Source organism: Pan troglodytes, chromosome 2, assembly GCF_028858775.2.
Source record: "Pan troglodytes isolate AG18354 chromosome 2, NHGRI_mPanTro3-v2.0_pri, whole genome shotgun sequence".
Taxonomy (NCBI): domain Eukaryota; kingdom Metazoa; phylum Chordata; class Mammalia; order Primates; family Hominidae; genus Pan; species Pan troglodytes.
Window position 1 is genome coordinate 69,348,615 of NC_086015.1, and position 22,499 is coordinate 69,371,113.

The following is a 22,499-nucleotide window of genomic DNA, read 5'->3' on the forward strand; positions in this document are numbered from 1 at the left end:
AACAAAAACTCCCAGGCATGGTGGGAAACCCTGGGTAATTTCACGTTCAGCACTCACCAAAGGTCGTGCCTGCTTCGGGCCTGCTCACCGAGGACACGATGACGAAGCCGAAGCCCTCGTTCTCCCCGCGCCGGATCTCCACGTCGTAGGGCTGCACCACGGTGCTGACCACGCCGCTGCCCCCGCCGCCGCCACTGCCGATGCCGCTGGTGCTGCCGCTGCCCGAGCTCACCGTGTTCAGCGAGTTCTGGCTGCCCTGCGGGGTGCGCTTCTCTTCTGTCAGCGAGGCCGGCTGGTTGCTACTGTGATGAGAGGAGGCTGGCGAGGGCACCTCGTTCTCGGTTTTGGGCACTGTAGCAGAGAGATGCACGCGTACATCACCGTGTCCTGCAGCCCCTCCATCCTGCTGCCCCTCCCTCCTTCCTGCAACTCCTGCTAGAAATCAAACGTGAACCGAGGGGAGGAGACAGCACCTGGTTTCACAAAACCTGGATATACGGATTGAAAGCAGCTTCTCTTGACAAATATTAACCATTCAGTATCTACGAACATTGATCCCACCTAACACCAAATGGGACTCCCAAATAGCGTTTGTTGTTTATAGCATGCTATATGTCGACATCCACACTCAGAATCAAGTTTGCAGCAAGATCAGCCTGCTGTGAAATATTTCCCCATTGCACAAAGGGAAGGGCCTAAGCGTAGGTGAGGGCTACACCCGTGAAGACCGCCATTTTGGCTTCATAGATACAACCTTGGATGCACGCTCACATTGTCATTACTTTCCAGTCACATTTCCACTCAGCTTTTTCCATCAGGCAACAAACAGTAAGGTGATGGTAACGTTGAGGCTACCCGCCCTATGTGGGGTTCATGACAACACCTGTGAGACATACACATGCTTCTCTTCTTAGCTTCCAGGTGTCAACATCGACTCTGATCACAGAACTGGATACACTGGCCTCCTTCTGAATTTAGTCACCATTCTAGTGTTACCATCAGACTGCGAGGTAAAGCACTCCTAAATAGCCAACACCGTAGGTGGAACCAACTATGCCAAAAAAAAAATGTGTGTTGTTTCCAAGTTTTGGATCAGACTGTATTTATTTCCAAAAGCTTCTCTTTTCATAGATTGTTTTAATTTTGGAAAAATAAGCATAACAAATTTTTAAACCATTTTTAAGCATATACTTGAGTGGTATTAAGTGCATTCTCATTTTTGTGCAACCATCATCATCATCCATCTCCAGAATTTTGTCATTTTCCCAAATTGAAACTCTGTACTCATTAAAAACTAATTCCCCTTCCTATTTCCTCCACACCCCACCAACCATCGTTCTGCTTTCTATCTCTATAAATTTGACTACCCTAGGTATCTCATATAAAGGGAATCAATATTTCTCCTTTTGTGACTAGTTCGCTTGCATAATGTCTCTTCATAGATTTGACACGCCTTTTACACAGAGCTAAAAATCCAAAATATTTAAGATTTAAAAAAATAAACCTGAAACAAACAAACAAAAAAATCACATTGCCTTACTATTTCTATTTGGGCCAGGGAAGCGAGATAGTTAGTTTCCATCTCATCTCAAAAACTGGTTCTAGCTGACTGCTTTTAGCTGCATGGAAGAGTATGTTAAGGATTGTGAGGTCATAAACACACTGGAATTTAACATCTTAATTCTATAATTAATCATATACCATTTAAAATGGGTTATACTCTTTTTTTTAAAGAAGTTACCGATTAATTTTATCTGACAGGTATCTGTTTCACTAATATGAATGCCAAGAGAATTCATAATATTTCAGGTCATATTTCTCCAGTAATTCCACTGATATAAGACAATCACCTCTGCTGCATTCTGGGTTCTGCCTTAAAGGTTTCAAGGTGGGAGCTGCATCCAAAGGTGAACAACCAAGGTGTGTTCAACGTGAGCTTTCAAGGGAAAGGACAGACACTCACACAATTCACTGTCTCAAAATGGCAGATTCTGATACAGCAGTAAACCATGAGTCACTAGAATGGCAAGGAGGGAATGCTAAAATCTGAAGGCAGTTGGAGGAAGGAGGAATTTCCGAGGGAAGAAAGTTATATTTGAGCTGAGCCTGAAAGGATATGTAGTATTTTGAGAATTAAAGTTCAAAGCTTATGGGCAGGAAGAAGGAATCAAAGCTGACCTAGAACTGGCCAGCTCTACAACTTTCTTGTAGAAAGAAAAAAAAAAAATCTTGGTTTAATACATAGGACAGTAAGAAATCAGTAACTTTTTTATGAGCTTATTTTGTAGCACAAACCCGATTTTTGTTCCCTTGATATGAAGCTACAACTCTTCTGACTTTCATAATGACCTCATTTGCTGAGGATTAGCATCAAATGAAGAGGATGGCTAAGTTCTGATTTGCAAGGAGATAGAAGGGAAGTAATATATATTCAACTAGCCTTCCTCTGGAAGCCTTTGTTGAACATACGCAAACGGCACATTAAAGTACTTTAGAATGACAGTAATTTTTGCAGGGTTTGAGAGAAGCAAGCCATCTGGAAATTCTGAGCTTGATCACATTTGCAAACATTTGCTAAAATAGACGCTCAAGGAGGCAGACACAGGAAGGAGGCCTTTTCTGTGAATAAAGTGACAACGCACTGTCTGAAGGAATGAATGAAATACATACCCGCAAAAACCACTTTACGCCGCACCGTGAGATTGACGTGGCCTTGCTTGGCAGCTTGTTGCATAAGCTGGACCACAAGCTGGTGTGATTTTCCAATTACTGGCGTCCCATCCACACAGATTAATTCATCTCCAGACCTCAGGCGGCCGTCAGTATCAGCAGCACCCAGTGGTACGATGTGACCAATATAAATCTGTTGAGTAATTGAACGATGGATGAAACATTGCTCTCCTATGTTTACTGTTACATCAATAGCCTTCACATCTCTGGGAACAATTCATTCATTCATGTCTGCAGGCATGCCGCAAACATTTATTGAGCACCCACTGTGTACAAGACATTGTGCTAAGCACTGCAACAATTCTTAAATGGTGGAAAGAATATTTCTTGCTTAGTTTCCAGATGTTTATCTGTGGCCTATTGATGACTCACTCTCTTTTTCCCCTTTGCAGATATAAATTACTTTTCTCCCTTCATTGTATACCCTATTCTTCTTTGGAAGCTACCTAAAAACTCTCTTTCCATAAAACTCTGCTAATTAAAATATTAATATTACTTTTATTTAAGGGTCTAGCATCATGCCTAGGAATAGGGAATCTGTAATAAATACTCTTAAATGAATGAATGAAGCAAAAGTTGGTTGGACATCTCCATTTTTGAAGTCTTTTAGCACCCGAAAGCAGAGCACTCTTTATAGTTAGTGTCTTGCTGTTATATTTGCCATTCACTAAACCTTAGCTAAAATATTTGTGCCTGCCTTGCCTTTCCAGCAGACAATAATGCTATAGTTACCTTTACGTGGCATTTATAGTTTACAAAGAACTTTGACAAAATAGTTGCTAAGAACATGAACTCGAGTCAGACCTTATTTGTCAGTCCCTCCATTTGGTAGCTCTGTGATCTTGGGCAAGTTAGTTAGCCTTTCTTTTCCTTGATGTGAAAACGGGATAAACTGGTGGGTTTGATGGATAAATGAGAGAATGTATGTTAAGAGCCTTTAGCACAGAACCTGGCACATAGTAAGCGCTCGATGAATAATGGCTGTTATTATCACAAGGAAATTAACAATACCTATTTCAGTTTTCTTTTCTTCCTTCAGAGGAACCCTGTTATGTTATTCTAAATTTATTCCAAAGTGGAGGACACTGAGGCCCAGGGAAGTTCAATGTTTCTTGACCCTTACTCAGGGTTCTTTCTCAAGTTTTGTAAAGGCAGGGGTCTGACATTCTCCAATCACTGTCTCATAAGGCTTTGCGAAGTACTCTCTGCACACCAGCAACTCAACATACAAAGCCTACTACCTGCTGGCAGAGTGAAGGGACCTGGCCAGAAGGACCAGGCCACTGTGATATTAGGTGATGCCTATTCCTGTTTTGCTTTCTGTTTTCATCTCCCTTGGGGGAAAGGGGTGGTCTACAGAGGCAGCTGCCACTTTTCACAAACACTCATACAAACTTTTTAGAAAGAATCTAGTCTCCTCTTCCTCAAGACAAAGAGAGCTCCACAAAACCCAATGAAAAACCCACACTACTCAAGATTAAAGAGTCAGTGTTGCATCTAGCTGGACTTAAATCTTGGTGATTTGTCACTGTCGCCAATTTGCTTTGAAGCCTTAGAAAAATATGCTGGGAAGAGAGACAAGCAAAAGACTCACAGGTTCCCCTGGTTCATTTCCACCCAGAATCCTAAATCCAAATCCAGTCTCTTTTCTCCAGAGGAAGATGTCCTGTTCCTGGTAATCTGGAACTGCAGAGAGGGGAGAAAAAAGAGAAGGATTATTTTACTGATAAAAGCAATGATACCCCCAAGATGAACACAGTTGCAGGACAAGAATGGTGGTGCTTGATCAGATGGAAGATTTTCAATATAGGCAAAGAAACAAAATACTCTGGACAGGTGAAATAATGGAAGACACGGGGATAAACAGTGGGAATAGTCACTGAGCCCTAAAGTTCTTCACAGGACTCATCACTGTTTGATAATTCCGAATCAAGCCCAAGCCATGATCCTTAACTACAAATAGTCAGCATTAACTGCTTTCCTCAGTATTCTTGCAAGGAGAATTAAGTGAATTAAAATTATTATGTGCCACACCACAAAGCAGGTGTCCATGTCCAAGAACACTCAGGCTAAGTCAGAGTCACCTCTGAAGCCAGATCTAAGGATTCTGAAGTCATGTTAAGTCACCAGATGTTTCCTCTACTAGAGGATGAAAGAGAACAGCTTGGTTGAAACAGACTTTCTGATTTATCTTTAAGTCATTTTCTTCTTCCTTAAAATAATTAAGGCTAGCAATGCTAATAGGCTTTGTTAGATCATTTTTGCCAAAAATACTCTAAAACATCCTAGTATTTCTGCATACAGTCAGTCCTCCATATCTGTGGGTTCTGCATCCTTAGATTCAACCAATCACAGATAGAAAATTTGTTAGACCTACAATGGTTTTAGCTGTGATGAATACGTACAGATTTTTTTCCTGTCGTTATTCCCTAAGTAATACAGTATCACAACTATTTACATGGCATTTGCATTGTATTAGATGTCATAAGTAATGTAGAGATGATTTAAAGTATATAGGAGGTGGGGTGCAGTGGCTCACAGTGGCAATCCCAGCACTTTGGGAGGCCAAGGCAGGCGAATCGCTTGAGCCCAGGCATTCAAGTCTGGGCAACATAGTGAGACCTTGTCTCTACAAAAAATAAAAAATGAGCCAGGTATGGTGGTGTGTGCCTGTAGTCCTAGCTACTCGGAAGCTGAGGTGGGAGAATCATTTGAGCCAGGGAGGTTGAGACTGCAGTGAGCCATGATTGCCCCAGTGCACTCCAGCCTGGGTGACAGAGTAAGACCCTGTCTCAAATAAATAAATAAACAACAAACAAACAAATAAATAATATAGGAAGGGGTGTGTGTGTGTGTGTGTGTGTTACACACAAATATTAGGCTATTTTCTAGGGATTTAAGCATCCATGGATTTTTATATCCTTGGTGGGGGATGCGGGTGTCCTGAAACTAATCCCCAGCAGACACTGAGGGGTGACTGTACAAATTTTATTAGGATTTCAATACTATTACCAAAATCAGCCAGGCCTCCAAATCCTTAAGATCAATGGTGATGACAAAAAGTCTATGTTAATGAATCATATATCTCATTGCCAAAATGACTGCTTTACTCTATGAATTTGCCTATGATATTTCAGCATTAAAAGTATTCATTCATTTTCCAGTAACCTGATATTTTACTTTCAATACTCAGCAATGGTCCAGGGCTTTAAAATGAATATCTTGTTTTTTAAAACAAATGCAATTTCCATAAGAAAATACTTACTATACATGAAATTGTTCTATACACCACTCTGTTACTTCACTAAAGTAAAAGAGTTATTTCTATTTAATTCTTATGTAATATTTTAATGTATACATAGGGTGTTTTATGACCTATAAAATGATATATCTTTTTTTTAAAGAGAAAAAAATCTATTTCAGTTGCAGTGAATCCTAAAGGAGATTTTCAAATGCTATAGTGCATACCTTCTTATTTAATTGACTGGATTTGGGGCTGAAGGAAAGCGCAGGCCTGATAATTTAATTCTTTTCTTCTCCAGTTTTGTACAATGGAATAGGGAAGAAGAAGGTGGATGTTTAGATTTCAGGTTGGCGAAGAGATGTCCCTTTTTAGTGATTCACCCACAAACTTAAAATGTATAGTGAATGAATACAGCAACAGAGAAGAAACCAAGTGACCAGTAAGTACAAGTCAGAGGAGTTTGAATCTGATCTTTTTACTTGAGCTATCTCAGTGCCAGGGCTGTAAATGGGTGCTTTCTATCCACTGCTTTTATTATAATTGCTGAGGCTAAGCTGCAAAACACCCAGAACATGGAGCTAAGCTACTGCACAGGACTCCCATAAACACAATTTGAGAATAATATTTTCTTGAGCACGCTAAGGTAACAATATTTTCTTTCTGTTCGAGTAGCTGGCTAAAGGATATTTGCTGTAATAGCCTCAATGCAACGACAAATTAAATCAAGTTGTGTCTCCGTCTTTGATTCACTCAAGCAAGAGGATTATTACTGAAATAGACCACTGGTGCTTTCCAGCCAGCACTGGGTTCCTGGCAGAGTCTGTTTCAGGTCTGCTGAGTGTGTGGCCTTTCTGGGAACAACGAAAGGGCCTCTGCAGAGACTTCCAGCCCAGACCCATTTTTCTCAGCATCATTTAACACCAGAACATTTGCCCATCCTACAGTGACACCAAATGTAACAAGTTTCTGCCTACTGTTGCTCATTTAGGTGTGAGCTAGCATGGTATGGGAGGTTGTGGCCAACAGATTTAGGCTTATCACACCGTTTAGGCCACATGGAAAAAAAAAAAAAAAAAGCTTCGTTTCCTTCTGAGAATCAGTGGGAAAATGGCAAATTTATTTAAAGGCTTTCTGTTGAAAAGGAAGATGCCCACTGACACTAGGGATGTTAAAGACACAACAGTGAGCCAGGAAACACAGACATAAACGTCGACACACAGACATGTTACAAAGAAAGTCTTGCTACTTTAATTTTGGCATTTTAAGAATTCTACTCTTCTACCAACTAAATGCCATTTACCCCAATATATAACTTTGGCAGTAAATCAGTACTGAAACACATTATGGGATTATAAAATTTCTCTCTTCTGTGTCTTCTGAGGCCACCTCTTCTTAGAGGCATTGAAGTTTCTAAACTACTTCCCCCAAAATGGTTTTCTTCCTTACTTCAGGCAGATTTTATTAGAATTAAGTTTTTAGGCGGCAGTAAGGTAGAACCATTTTCCCAATATTAATATCACTTTTTTTGAGTGAGGCTAAATCAAATAGAGCTAAGAAAACCTTGTCCAATTTTCATTTGTAAGCCCTTGCATATGAACAGTTTCTGCAGTTAGTCTCCTTTGGGTAATGCCAGTGACAATCCAATAAAGCAGTCAAAAGACTTCCTTTGATAATTAGAAAGAATGGACCCACCAGATTTGCAGAGAAACTGCCTGGTGTCTCCATTACTACAGACAAACTAACACATTTCCAGACTTGACAAGGGCATGCAAAACCCTTTTTATTCCATCTTGTCTTTGGTTTGCGTTTGGTCAACAAGAGCTCCAAAGCACTTCCCTTCATGCCCCTTTTTTCTTCCCTCTCTTTTCTGAACTTCTCCCCAGGCCCCCAGACCAATGAGAACATCAAACAAGATGAATGAAAATGGAGAGACAAAAGTTTTCAGCGGATCCTTACTCGGACATTCTCCAAAATTCGTGGAATTGATTTCTCTCTCTCTCTCACCCTTGCTCAATCCTGATGCAGGTGAAGGTGACATAGCTGGAATATTAATTTCACAGTTTTGCAAAGCTTAATGTACATTCTTTCTCTTAGTTCACTTTAATTTAGTTTTGATTGATAAGGAACAGTCAGTTCAGCTTTCACAATAAAGGTCATGGCTGTTATTTTAAAAGACTATAGTTTGATTCCATTTTTTCTTTCTTTTTTTTCACAGTGCTTTACTTGTAAAAAAGGTAGAATTTACAATTGCACCATTGAGAGTTTCCTGTAACTCCTATTACTATCTTAAACTCTCCGTATTTAATGACATTCTAAAGTACACATTCTTGAATGACCTTACTTCAATCATGGTTTGTCTAAACCCTTATTGCTTTTTGAAAAATTTAAGAATATTTGTGCTACCACTATACTACAGCATTTATTCAAAAGTGTATCAAGTCCAGGATGAAATTCATTCTTGTACTAATATCTGTTCAGGTGAATTCTAAGCATTTCAAGCCAGAATAGTCTTATATTTAGAGATGCAAATCAATGGATCTATCCCGAGAACTGAACAAACACACAAATACAAACTCATAATTGCTCTTAAAATCTGGAGGTATATCCAAGCTTCTTAAGCTCACTATGATAAAGAAGCTCAATCGCCACTTCCAAACTTGTAAGCATGTCTCTCCAAGGCAGGACGGATTTACAATGTTGGTTAATAGGACAGTTTTCAGCTTTTTCTTTCCAAACTATATAGTGAACAGGCAAAGTTTCAACTATAAGCCTTATAATTTCTTTTGTAGTAAATGCTACCGGATAGGATCTGATTTTCCTAAACATTTACTAATAACACTGCATCGCTGTCATTTTTAAGATGTGCACAATTCTAGAGAAACCATAAAACAGGCAACATGGCTTTTAAAGGACTTCAGTGCTTGTCTTTGTTTTTAATTAAACATTGAAACCCTTCAAAAGGATTCATGAACACATTTGTAATTCAGACTGATTCATTCTAATACTGCTGCCTTGAGAGATGGCCATATCAAAAATATGGTACATTGCAACACATTTAGACCATATGAAGGAATGCGTTCACAGATTGTGTTAATCTCCACATTGCCCCTAATAAAAGAAAAGAAAAAGAAAAATGTATTTCCAACAAAAAGAGGGTAATATGGCACAGTTAAGCTGCTGTTGCTGACTTCAATTTTCCTGTTTTTCCTGGATTACTCTGCTCATTTTACTGTCTTGGGGGGAGGGGGCAGGGAATCACATCTAACAAGGCTATACACTTTTTTCTCTTTGAAAGACAAGATACAAAACAACCTAAGAGAATGGCAGAAACTGATCTCAGATAAAGAAAAATACTGATTCAAAGACGAGAATGATGCAGGTTCATTCCTAGGTGCTGTGAAAATAAGAAAATCTGTGACAGATACTGAATAATTACCATGGGGGCCAGGGGGAGGTCTCATCATTATCCTCATTTAGTAGTGAGGAAGAAATCCATGTGAATGTTAACATCAATTAGGTTGCTACTATCTATCCGTCAACTACAGAGACTCCAATTACCAAAAAGGAACAGGTTCTCATTTGTGCTGCTCTATCCGATTCCTCAGATGTTAAAGAAAGTGAAGGAACAAAACCGGCACCATTCCGAATTTTTTTTTTTTTTTTTTTTTTTGAGACAGTCTCGCTCTGTCGCCCAGGCTGGAGTGCAAGTGGCGTGATCTCGGCTCACTGCAAGCTCCGCCTCCCAGGTTCCAGTGATGCCTCCTGCCTCAGCCTCCCGAGTAGCTGGGACTACAGGCGCACGCCACCATGCCCGGCTAATTTTTGTATTTTTTAGCAGAGACGGGGTTTCACCATATTGGCCAGGCTGGTCTCCAACTCCTGACTTCGTGATCCGCCCGCCTCGGCCTCCCAAAGTGCTGGGATTATATGACTGAGCCATGGCGCCTGGCTCCGAATATTTCAGTCCGGCTGCCACCTGAGCAATTTCAGTACTTACAGTAGCTGGCTATGGCCACATTACATATTTTTCTTATTTTTTTTTCCTAGTGAAAACTTTTTAGACACATTTGATTAAGTCAAATTCTTAAGAAAATTTGCCGCCACCAGGGTAAAAATGGCATTTGAGCAAGAGCCTTCCATTAAACGGATGTTTTACAATTGTCCTGTCAACCCAGGACACCCCCGCCAGCCCTTCAGAATGCAATTCATTTTATCACAAAAAGATTCATACAGGAAAACTCAATCATAAATGTGTACTGTATTGAGGAGAGCAGGAGTTCGGTCAATAAAGCAATATCTCAACATTAACTGAAGTTGGGCCATTGACTGCACGAGCCACAAGCTCAGAGAGAAATGTGCGGGGAATGTGAAAACGCTCCTCTTTGGAAATATCTCTTAAATGGTTTTCTTCAGTGAAATCACTACAGTGAGCGAGGAGACACAATGAGGACAGAACCTGGTTCCTGGTTAGCATCCACTGCATATGAGGTCATTCCAAATGGAACTTCATTTCCTTTAGTCAGGCCTCAGGGGTACTTTAGGGGTGTCTTTCTAGTCAAGCAACTAAATAAGTCCCTGCTCAAATTAGTGGGCTTTTTGTCAGCAGAGTGAACTTGTAGCCAAAACAGCCTATTTAATTCCATGCATTGTGGTAGCAAGAAGGCAGTAATATTTCTCCCTTGAGGAGGAAAAGGATGAAGCCCTGAGTGACTCCTAACATTTGATAACCAGCAAGACTCCAGGCTCACCTCTGCCCCCCAACTGCTGAGCATCATTCAGTGGACTGACCAACTTTCCTCCTCAGACAAGGATGCTGGCCTTACTGCCCCATTTTGCTTGGGTCACAGAGGAGTTGACTTTCAGCATGCACCTCGGCCGGCAAAGGAAGCACAGCATGGCCAAGTCTGTGTGGTGGACAGGAGGCCGGGGACCCACACCTCACACAACCTCTCTGCCACGACTCTCGATGGGGACCCTGCTGAGCAGTGACCACATTTGCAGCTAGGAATGAAACCTGTGCTGAGGGGAGGATGAGCAAAATGATTCCCTTCACTCTTCCAGCTTCTCCCAGACCCTTCAACAAACCGAATCTCCACCATCACAACACCTCTCTCCTACCCCATACCAAAAAGAGAAAATGAGCCATCTGTCCTTCATAGCTGCCTCACCCTGACCATTATAAGAAAACATCAGAAAACAGCCACCCAACAACAACAATCAATTTGCATCGCCTAAAATTAAGGCATTTTTAGGAACTTTCATTGGTAAGATAAATGAATATTATTTATGGTGAATAGTTTTTGGAAATCATTTCATAATAAAAAGACGTTAAACATGAGGGTGATATTATGTTTATACAAGCCAAGAAGATACAAAGTATACTATCACTGGCTCATATTTATAGAAAAGGTAAAGCACTGGATAAGTAATTAAAGCACAACCACTCACTGCTATGGTTTTTTCCTTTTTGTGGGGAATGTTTAGAGAGATTATAATGGTTAAAAAAAATTACCAGTATTTTTAAAAATCAAGAGACCACTTAAAAAGCATTTAATTTCTTCTCATTAGCCCAAAATCCCAGTCAAACATGTTTAAGTTCTATTGCATATCAGATTTGTGCTCAGAGCACATCACAATCTCCACTCGGAGAATTAATGAGACAGCAGCTCTTATCTACCATTCCTTTTAACTGAAGGGACGAAAAAAAAAACCATTTTTACCCAGGGCATTTATGTGATAACCATCCACTTCTACCCCCTCCCCAAAGTGAAGGCATAGTGGAGACTCCATGAATAGCCAGCAGAGTCCACTCCCTCTGTGATACTTTTGCCTCTTGCGGATTTCACTTTATCCAGTTTACACACTGCAACTCATCTATTTTCAATAACCTTCAAGAGAAAGGTAGAGCCCTGCGGAGGGGTCAGGGTAAGACAGAGGCCAGGATGCTACTCACGTCGGTTTTCATACATGCTCCTGGACTGGGCCCAGATTTTAAAAGGATCTGGTTTTTTCTGGCCAGAGCTGTCAGTTTGATCTGGAGCTTGGGCCTCTGCAGGTGGGAACTCGGGGAGCACCTGTGTGCTGTGGCTTGGGGATGCTGTGTGCAGGCTTCGGTGGCTGGAAACACTGTGCTGAGAACTATTCTGACTGTCTTTCCTTTCCAGTGGTTGCTGAAAGTAAGCAAGTGAGAGGGGCAAGAAGAAAAGATTATTATTGGTTCTCTGAATGGGTGTTTTCCACCAGCTTGTCTTTGTTTAGCACTTTTGCATACACATACATATCAACAGTATTTTGGCTCCCACCTTTCTCCAGCTAATGCTGAATGTAGATAAATCCCCAGGTGATTGGCAGACAAACAGAGGGGTGGGCCAGATAGGAAGACATAATCATAACCCATACTGCTCTCTGGGCTACAGCGGAAAACAAATCTGATATTCATCACAGGTTCTCAGCTAAGACGCTATGCTCGTTTACTGCAAGATGGATCAGTTTTAACACGTTCATTTTCACAAAAATATGTGACACCAAATACCATGAGTGGTTTACGATAAGGCTATAATATCCAGAAGAAATATAATCAGGGCTAAAGATGCTCCTCAGGACTCCATGTCTTGTACCTTTTAATAATAAAATACCCAATTCCTCTCTAAGAGTTTGCTATCCATTCTTTTCGACTATTAAATAAAAGGAGGTCAGATCTTTTAAAAATCATGCCTAGTATTATATGTTTACTGATATTTCTAGGTGTAGAAATTACTAATATATGAAGAACTTCCATAATTCTTAGCTAATCAATTTTGCAAGCATTACACTTCACCTCTTAAACTGCCGATAGTACTGTTGGTTGAAAACCAAGATCAAACTTTGTATATGAGTTGGCCTCTGGGGGCCAGCCTTCTTAGATGTGCAACTTCTCCAAAGTCCAAGTATTATAATATTCAAAGGGGAAGAGTTCCATTTAAATTTCAGTTGAATAACCGAGTCCTTCTTCATTAAAATCTGCTCAGCAAAGACCCTTCTCATTTTACAAAAAGCTCTGTCAGAATGGGGAATGAATGGAGAGTAAGACTTAATGGAAAGGAAAATAGTGGGTAGAACAGAAAATAACTGTAGTTCTTATTTTCTCCAATAAAAGACTGTGGTAATCTCAGGTGTTTAGCATTCCCTATTCAAAACAAACAATCCTGCAGTCATGCCTCATATACCATAGACACCATGTCACTATACTTAGCTGATTTAAAGCATTGTATGGGGTAGAGGACAGGAAGGGGCTCTCCATTCTCTTTTATAGATCCTGTAGAGCTCGTGGTTTTAAAGTACTTTATAAGAGCTTTGACCTTGATCATTCTAGATCCCTGAAGTTCTTTACAGAGCCCAAATCTTCCACCAGGTGTTCCGATCAATCCTATCAAGGCCATTCTTCCTTGCTGTCTCCCCAAGTATCCTTCATCTTTCATTCCCCTGGAATTCTGCTGGAAATTTGCAAGGTCCCTTCATTTAATTCTCAGGTCCCTATACTTCCTCTCCTTCCAGTAATTGCTTTGAAACAAGTATCTGAAGAAAGCCCAAGGAGGACAAAAACTTCATTTGCTCTTGACTATTACAGATTTGAATGCAGGTATTGGCAAGGATTCAAAATTGAGAACAACTGGACATGCATTCAATGAAGGCAAGATAGACCGTTTAAAATTATACTTGATGTGCCTGCAGGAGAAATTTGAGGACCATATTCTAAGCTATCCTGGAGGTCTTGGGAAAACTGTTTGAGAGGCTTAATTCACTCCAATTCAAGGGGAAAAACATACACTGTTGCAGATGCCAGGAAAACACGCTGATGTTTGGGTGGGAACAAACACCATCATAATCCCACGTCACCATTTTTCTCTTTTGAGGATCAAGTGCTCAGCTGAGATTTGGTTGCCATTCCAGAGTTGATAGAACCTGGCTCTGCCAACTTCAACAGTTTCTCCTCCAACAGTGAATTAAGCTCCCAGGGCCAGAGTGAGAAAATGTAAATGATGGATACTATACTCATTTTCTTTTGCATGCACATGGGACTGTTGTTTTTTTTCCCCTCCTCTTCAATGTGGTCTTTACAAGGGTCTTGATTATAAACAACCATGTATAACATCAGCCCTTTTTTTGTGTGAACCTACATAAAAACACATAGAAAAAATGGGATTATGGGTGGAGTTTTTCCCTCTTATCATTATACTTTCCCATATTACCTACCTTTTTTACTTTTATGGTGCATAGAGAATACTTTTTATAATCAAGACAAAATTTAAAGTCATTTTCATTTCAAAATGAACCTTGGTAAATAGAATTAACAGGAACTGCTACTTCCTATTTTTTTACATTTTAGTAATGTTTTACTTTTGTTCACCTCTGAAGGGGAAAGATATTTTAAATGTAAAAGCAAAAAACTCAATAAAAGACCTCTGCATTTACCCTGAGAGTGGCATGCCTCCCTTCAAAGGACCACTCTCTTTTGGTTCCTCAAATTAGTAGATGCCAGATTGATTCCAGGGTCGGCCTATGAGCACTAAATTCTGACCCTGGAAGCTCTGGTCTCATCGTGTTGAAACTACGCTTCACAAAGGTGTGCACACTGCAGGATTACCTGCAGGAAACAGCCTTGTGCTGCTGCTTCTTTTGTAGGGTTATTGGCAGTTTCTGTTCCATTGTCTTCTTGGGCCATTACCTCCTGAAGCCTAACTCAAACCTTTTCCACTTGATCCCTCTTCCTGAACTGGAGAGAAATATCCTTCTGGCATCCCTGACCCACTGAGAAAGTCTGATAAAAGTACTGGACCTGTCTCCCAGAGAAAATGCGTATGTGCTTTTACATACATACCTGTACATGCGTGTGCAGAGATTCAGCATGTCACGTCATGGGTTTTTGAAACCCTCTCATGTCTGTCCCAGTATAATAAATCCCTGACATGGAAGACCTAGATCTCTTACATTTAACTGAAGAGATGGTTCCACCAGAAATAGAGAGTGCAAATGAAGTCTACTGGAAATGCTTGGGCCATTTTTCAAATTATAACACCCTTTCTCACCTCCCCAATAAATGACTCATTTAGGTCCAATTTAACACCAAATGACAGACACAATCTGGAATGAGTCTGCAAAACTGCCTCTCGGTCAAACTGCACCTCTGAGTCTCTTTTAAATGCCATCTAAACTTTATACCTCAAACTGGAAAATAAAAGTAAAGGAGCATCCTGAGAATGTGCTCTAAAAACTGTGCCCCCACTCAACTATCTCTAACTGGCATATATAAATGGCACACTAATGGGCTAAATACACAATAATCTGGAAGCTTTTTGGATGTTCTCCCTGCTAAGACTTAACCTCACTCTATGTTCCTTCTCAAGTTCAATTATGAAAACTCATTAATTTGAAGATATATTCTGTAATTTAATATCTTGTTGGCACTCTGGATTTTTTAAAACTATGCTGTGGGTGTGAGGGGAGTTCAAAGTAATTTTTTTTAATTTTCTGTTAGCATGCTAATCAGCTATGAGGTTGTCCTTTATCTGGTTAGAGCCCAGAACTGTCCAGGAGAAAAACCATGTTTATATATCTCCCAAATTAAAGTCAACTTGTATGCATTTTCAGCAGTCTGGATCACCTCCCAGAAGACTAGGGGCATGAGAAACATTCACTTCTGAACTATTTATGACACAGGAGCAGATTTGCATTTAATGCAATTGTATTTCACCTCATTTTCCTAGGTGAGACACTAGCCCAAAGACAAGGAGCTGTAGTTAAAAGTATACTTTTAAGTCTGTTAACGAAACCCTGTGCATACTAAGAACATGGAAAAATGGAAAAACCTAGTACACAAATGATATAACATCCAGCCCAGGCCCTCCTAAGTGTGCTGCCCTACCTGCAATAGATTTATTCACTTAACCCAACAAATACATAGGATCACCTGCTGTGTGCCAGATACTGAGGGGAACAACATGTAAATAAGGAATAGATGGTACCTGAGCTCTTGAAATTTATCCCTGGGAATGTATCTAAGTGTGTGTAAACATAGTGTGTGTAGATGAATATTAATAAAATATAATCTATTGATAGCAACACACTGCAATGTCCTTTAGAAAGGTGGTAAAGAGAGGACTCTGGAAGAACCCTACTAACAGAAAGAGAAGGCTGGGCATGGTGGCTTACACATGTAATCCCAGCACTTTGGGATGCCGAGGAACACAAATCCCTTGAGGTCAGGAGTTCGAAACCAGCCTGGCCAACATGGTGAAACTCCATCTCTACTAAAAATACAAAAATTACCCAGGTGTGGTGGCATGCACCTGTAATCCCAGCTACTTGGGAGGCTGATGCACGAGAATCGCTTGGAAAGGTGGAGCTTCCAGTGAGCTGAGATCACACTACTGCACTCCAGCCTGGGTGACAGAGCGAGACTCCATCGCAAAAAAAAAAAAAAAAAAAAAAAAAAAGAGGGTGTGCTAAGTGGACTTTCTGAAGAACAAAAAAGCTAGTGTGGCACAGCAAGGGAGGGTGGCCTGAGAGGAACTGGGAGGCCACATAATGCATGAGCCCTGTGGGCTACGTAAGGAGTTTGGGTTTCATTCTTAAAGAGGGGGAATCCATCAATGAATTTCAAGTGGGGATGTTCCAAGAGCCAACATGTTTCCAGAAAGTTTGGTGTCGCTACTGGGTGGTGAATGGATTGGTGGGGAAGAGGAGTGAATGCGGAGAGGCCAGTCAGGAAGCCCCAGGTGCAGTCAATGTGGGGACCTGAGGTGGGCAATACCAGGGTAGCTGGAGTTACCCAGGAAAAGAACAAGTGAGGTCAGAAGACACTTTGTTGCCAAATTCAACAGGGATTCCTGACAGACTGAATGGAGGAGGCTTAGGAGCAGGAGAATGGAGGGGACAGGAGAGAAGGGAGGTGAAGAGGATCACCAAAAGGAGGAGAGCTTAGAAACAAGGATATCCGTGCACCACATCTCTACTGTGAGTAACTGGTTGAGAAGGGGTGCCATATATGAAGATAGGAATTTCCAATGCTGATTGTTATCATTATGCTGATATTTTTGAAGCAAGAGTCTTATTGCTGAGTCTCAATTCATAGCCAACTAGGAATATGGAAATGGGCTCAATTAAAAAAATTCTGCAAAGGTCTTTGGCCACATGTTGGCCATGAACCTGTATCACAAGACCTTTTAAACTAAAACTGTACCAACCTCTCTGAAATGAATGATTCCCTTACTTACTGTCAGGCCAGGGAAATTGGGAAGACATAATGGTTTTTATAAATGGAAATGGGAAAAAAATCAACTCATCAGTATTTCCCAGAATGATTTCAAAATGTAGGTACTTATAAAGTGAACTGAAAATATTTGCTTGGAAGAGCAAATGAATACAGACGGCACTTAGGAGCTTAAATGATGAAAAGAATTCATGTGGCTTAAAAATGACAAATCGATCCATTTTAAAGCAAAATTATTTACAGTTCACTTATCTGCAAAGAGCGAAGGCTACTGCAGCAATTTACATGGACAACAGGAAAAACTCCAAGTGCTGATGAGGTATTAGGCCAATGTCATTAAAGGGTGTGTGAAAATCAGAGACTCGAATCCAAGCCAGTGCAGAGGATGGTCATTCCTTTTGTTTGTTTCTTTTATCATTTATGGGTCTAAGTCAAACGATTTCTTCCAAAAAGGTGGGCGAGAGGAGTTAATGGAGAAGAAAAGGCAGGCACTGACTGGATATGAAAATGGGTTCTGGTTCACATTGCATGTTTTAAAGGAATGTAATACAATGGCAAAGTCCATCTTCCAGGGCTCCAAAAGGCAGAGAAGGAGAGTTGCCACGGGAAGTGAGAGGCAAGGAGACTGACTTAAGTGATCCTATGCCTTCACCCATCTACTACTCTCACTGCTTCTTCTTGTAGGCTGTAGAAGCTTTGATGGGATCAATCATCATGCTGGTTGTCACACAAGTGGCATCAGGGAAAAGGAAGACAGGTGCCACACAACTGTGTGAGTCTGAGAAAGAGGCAGGGTACATAAAACGGAATGATCTAGGCCAGGGTCACTCAGTGTGTGTGTGTAAAAGGAGTCTCTCCCTCACATCTCTTAATGACTAGTTTTCAGCAATTTCCTTTAGCATCTCTTGCAGGGGAAAGGGACAGAGAGGATAGTGGAACAAAAACCTATCACTGTGGCTACCCTGCAGACAGCTTGCTATGTCTGCTCTAAAGAGGCTGTTGAAGAGACTGCCTCTTCAATGTGGATGGGCACTGGATGCTTTGCCCACCATCCAGGGTCCTCTATATAAAAACTTTTTGTAGGATTTTTTTTTTTTTTTAGTAAACAGGAAACTCTTGTCTCTTTAGTGAATACGGTACACTTTCTTTCATCTGACAATAATAGCTAAGTAAAGAATGTGGTTTCCTATGTTGCCTAGGCTGCTGGGGAACTCCAAAGTACTCCACACCTCAATCACAGCACTTATTCAATCGTGGGTATTGGCATTTTATGATGACTTATAAGTTATTATAATTAAGAGTGGAATGATTACATTATGTGCGTACTTGCTTCCATGTTATATTTCTGCTTTATTAATGCTCATCACACTTTAATCCCTATGAGGTGAGGATCTTTGTAGATCTGCCTGTTAATGTGGTTATTATTTCTCCCTCCCCATTTCCATGAGGCAGGGATGTTTTCTGATTAATTCTTATCCAATATTGGCACTGGGTCTGGCACACATAAAATAATAAATACTTATTGATGAAATGACTGCATAAACATTTTGGAAATTTGTGACAATTAATCTTTTTTTTTGCAAGGAGCAATCAATACACGGTTTGTTTGCAAACTGCAAGAAGAGAGGTGCCATGACCACCTTATTTATTATAGTATTTCCAGTGCTTCACACCAAACCTGTTATTTAATGGGTTCTAAATACTAGTTTTCTGAATAATGGATGAATGAATGGATGAAAGATGAATATGTAGGTGGAGGAACAGATGGATAAATAGAAGATGATAGCTAGGTGTGGTGGCACATGACTGTAATCCCAGCACATTGGGAGGCCAAGATAGGAGGAGCACTTGAGACCAGCGTGGGCAAGGTGGTGAGACTCCCGCCTCTACAAAAAATATAAAAATTAGCCAGGCATGGTGGTGCATACCTACAGTCCCAGCTACTTGGAAGGCTAAGGCAAGAGATTGCTTGGGCCCAGAAGTTCGAGGCTGCAGTGAGCTATGACTGTGCCACTGCACTCAGCCTTGATGACAAAGTGAGACTTCATCTCAAAAAAAAAGAGGGGACAGATTAAGGGAGAATAGTTGGGAAATGAATTCATAGGAAAACGGGTGGATACTGACTTAAAATTCAGGGTTTGGTGTGATATTTAGTTTTAAATTCTCATACACAACATCCTTGTGGGTGATTTAGACTGAGAGTCTCAGTGAAATGAGTTTTCAGTCAGGATGATTAAGTTGGGCCACAGAATCAGTTTCCCAGAGAGGTCTAAAACCTGACAGAAAATATGTCTTATTTTTGTCTCTGCTATTTGGCAGAAAAATCCCTGATGTTATGAAAGTCCAGGTATTAAATTAATAAATTTTTATTAAGATACTGCCATTGTCCCCAATGAGTACATAAACCACAATTTCAACATTTAAACTAAATCTTGCAGGTGAAATTGCTTATTAAGAGTAAGCTACAGGGACTATCCAGGAGAAGAAACAAGATAAAAAAAGATAAGTCCTTCTGTTCTAATAAAAACCCAACTACTTAATTTTTGAAAACCTTAAAAAAAAAAAAAAGGTATGAGGGCAAAAGGAAGCTGCCAGTCACATGAGCAAGCCAACATTGTCAGGAGCCTCTAATAAAATAAACAAAACAACCATAACACAATGGTCCTGAGCTAAGACCACTGTGCACATATGCACAGAGCTATTGCCAAATCTAAGTGAGTCACAACCCAGGTACAATCAGTGTGCTTTTAATTATGCATCCTGCATAATTGACCTTATGTGTCATTACTTGAATGGCTTTCTGGTACCAGGACATCCAGCTTCCCTGTGAATTCCCTCTGACCCCACCAGAAAAATCCCATGATCATCTGTCTCCCTGGCAGGACATCATCAAAATTCAAACTGGAAAAGGGAAACCACTTTCAAGCCACCTGTACAGAACTCTCACTGATCACAGATGTTAGCAGCACTTTGCATCCAACAGCAGCCCTTGGCCGACAGCTCCCAAATTTTGTACAGCAACTACCAGTGTGTGCCAGCAATGCTGTGAAAACCCTCAACCCTGTCCTGGCACAGAAAACAGGTAAGGACAAGCCCCAAGCTGGGGGCTTATTATTTTCTAACCCAGCAACACATCACTCTCTTAGCTTGTGGTAATTAAGAACCAGCAGACTATGGGTAAAGCAGTTGAGAGCTTCTTTCTTAGGAATGCAGCCCAAGTAATTGGCTTGCTGCTTGCTAATGATATGGCTTCTGCAAAAATTAACTGTCATAGGGAATTCTCTTAACTGACTTGGTGAATGCAGGTTCAATAGCTATTTGATAGCCTTTGAGTTCACCAGGTAATTCCAAAACACTTGGGGGAAACAGAAATGCAAATGAATTACAAAAATCCTTTTGCACACTAAATTTAAATGGAATGCAAAATGGAAAAGAACACCTTGCTACTTGACGTCATGCTACCTGTGCAAAACTACTATGTCTCCCTCAGCATACTCCTTGTTAAGACTCCATTCCATGTAGGGTGTGTAAAATAAGCCCATGTATCAACGTAGCATGGCTGGGGTGGGGGAGAAAAAAGGATGGTTCGTGCTAACTCAAGCTTATGAGACACATCTTCTGGATTTCCTTCCATTTTTCTGAAGGCAGATGGGTTACTGGCTATGACCAAGGGACAGGGAGACACACATGCACACATGCACACACTTTGGCATCTTTGTGGTTCCAATGTGGGCACCAACCAGCACTTTTCTGCCTGGACATTAACACACACTGACAAGGAAACCAGCCCTGAAGTCAAAGTTCCAATCACCACGGCACTATGCCATCGGAATCACATCAATTATTGCAGGTTTTTCTCTTTGGAGAACTTAAGAGTGAGGTTTAAAATGCAGGAAGCTCCCTCTCTCATCTCCTTAATAAACTTCTGCCTCATGCTGCCAGGCTTGGAGACAGGTGGAAAGAATTCAGCTGCAGCGCCGTAAGCCGCAAAGTTTTCAAGGTTCTCCCTTCCTGGATGGCACGAGGCTGTACATTTTCCCTCCCCCAAATCTTCTAAACCACATGGAAACATCCCTCTTTATCCTAATGTTAATGAATTGGGAAGCCCCTTCCACCCAGATCAATTTCACAGGCACTGGAGTTCCAGATTTTGAGTTAAGCAGCATTTTAATTTGTCATTAGTGCCCCGGGAGCATAAACCCATACCACCAAGCAAAACACTATAGCCTCTAAGCTATTAGCTAACATGTCAACTAGGTAATGCATCTTCAGGGAAACCAGATTGGAAAGGACAGCAAAACATTGATTTTTTTTTTTTTTTTTTTTTTTTAAGAATCCTATACCTGCAGCATAATGCTGCTAAAGCTGGCAAAACAACAAAGGACATTTCTACAGCAAGGAAATGTCTTATTCTCAGTGCTGGGGCAGTGAACATTGTTTCATCTGAGCATGGTCACATATATGGGGCAGAGCAATTCTTCCTTAAACCTACAGGCTTTTTATTTTGTAAATAATTCATCCTCCGGCACCTAAGAAAGCTAAGGGAGAGAATGGGTAGACATGTGAACGGCTGGGAACACCAGTTGAGAGCAATGCTACTCACGGAGCAGGTGGAGCTTTCTTTTTTTCTCTCCTTCCAAAGGAAACAATAGCATTTGTATCAAGTTAAAACGGCTAAGAAACTCATCCCTTTGAAGGAGAGTGTGGATGCATTTGTACAGAGAAGATTTCAAACATGCATTCTTTATCCTGGCTCCTGCAGCCTGCCCACAAATCACTATACAGTTAAAGACAAGCCCAAATACCTTGTATAACAAACAGATCCCCAGAACTTAAGAAAATGAGCCCCGGCTCCTGTCTCCCCCATCCACTGTAAAACACATTTAGTGAAGTGAAGCCACACAGAGTACCCTTCCACCTCCAGCCCCCCACCATCCACCCCGGCCCCAACAAGCACCAAGTAACTGACAAGTCCTTACCGACTTTGGGCTCTTCTTGGGAACTGGCAGCCCTGGAAAAAATGCAACAAGGAGGAGAGGGGGGAAGAAATCATTAGCATATAAATGTTACCTTTTCCTTAAAGAACAATCCCCAGGTGTTCCATGGCAACCTAGCCATCTGCAGAGTTATGTCAGATTTCTCCCCAGCATCGGAGTTACCAGGCTGTTCATATCGAATCAAAGCAGAGGGAGGAGGAGAGCGAGAGGCAGGAGATCTATCTGCATTAGCTATGCTGACTTGTACTGCAGCAGCCTGGAGGCTGGGAAAAGAAATTCA

The 22,499-nt window shown here is 40.9% G+C and overlaps 1 protein-coding gene across 34 annotated transcripts in view; it reads right to left on the reverse strand.

Moving 5' to 3' along the window:
- Window positions 1-22,499, reverse strand: part of MAGI1 (membrane associated guanylate kinase, WW and PDZ domain containing 1) — a 674,091-nt gene that overhangs the window by 25,658 nt on the left and 625,934 nt on the right. For 19 of the 34 annotated variants that reach the window (XM_520680.9, XM_054680761.2, XM_054680759.2 and 16 more), the window contains 6 exons: window positions 22,202-22,233; window positions 11,928-12,144; window positions 7,931-8,014; window positions 4,325-4,416; window positions 2,671-2,863; window positions 58-351 (listed from right to left, as the gene is read on the reverse strand). In XM_520680.9, coding sequence (XP_520680.3) covers window positions 58-351; window positions 2,671-2,863; window positions 4,325-4,416; window positions 7,931-8,014; window positions 11,928-12,144; window positions 22,202-22,233 — 912 coding nt within the window. The remainder of the gene's footprint in view (window positions 1-57; window positions 352-2,670; window positions 2,864-4,324; window positions 4,417-7,930; window positions 8,015-11,927; window positions 12,145-22,201; window positions 22,234-22,499) is intronic. The other 15 variants (XM_003309855.7, XM_054680758.2, XM_054680756.2 and 12 more) reach the window with 1 other exon arrangement.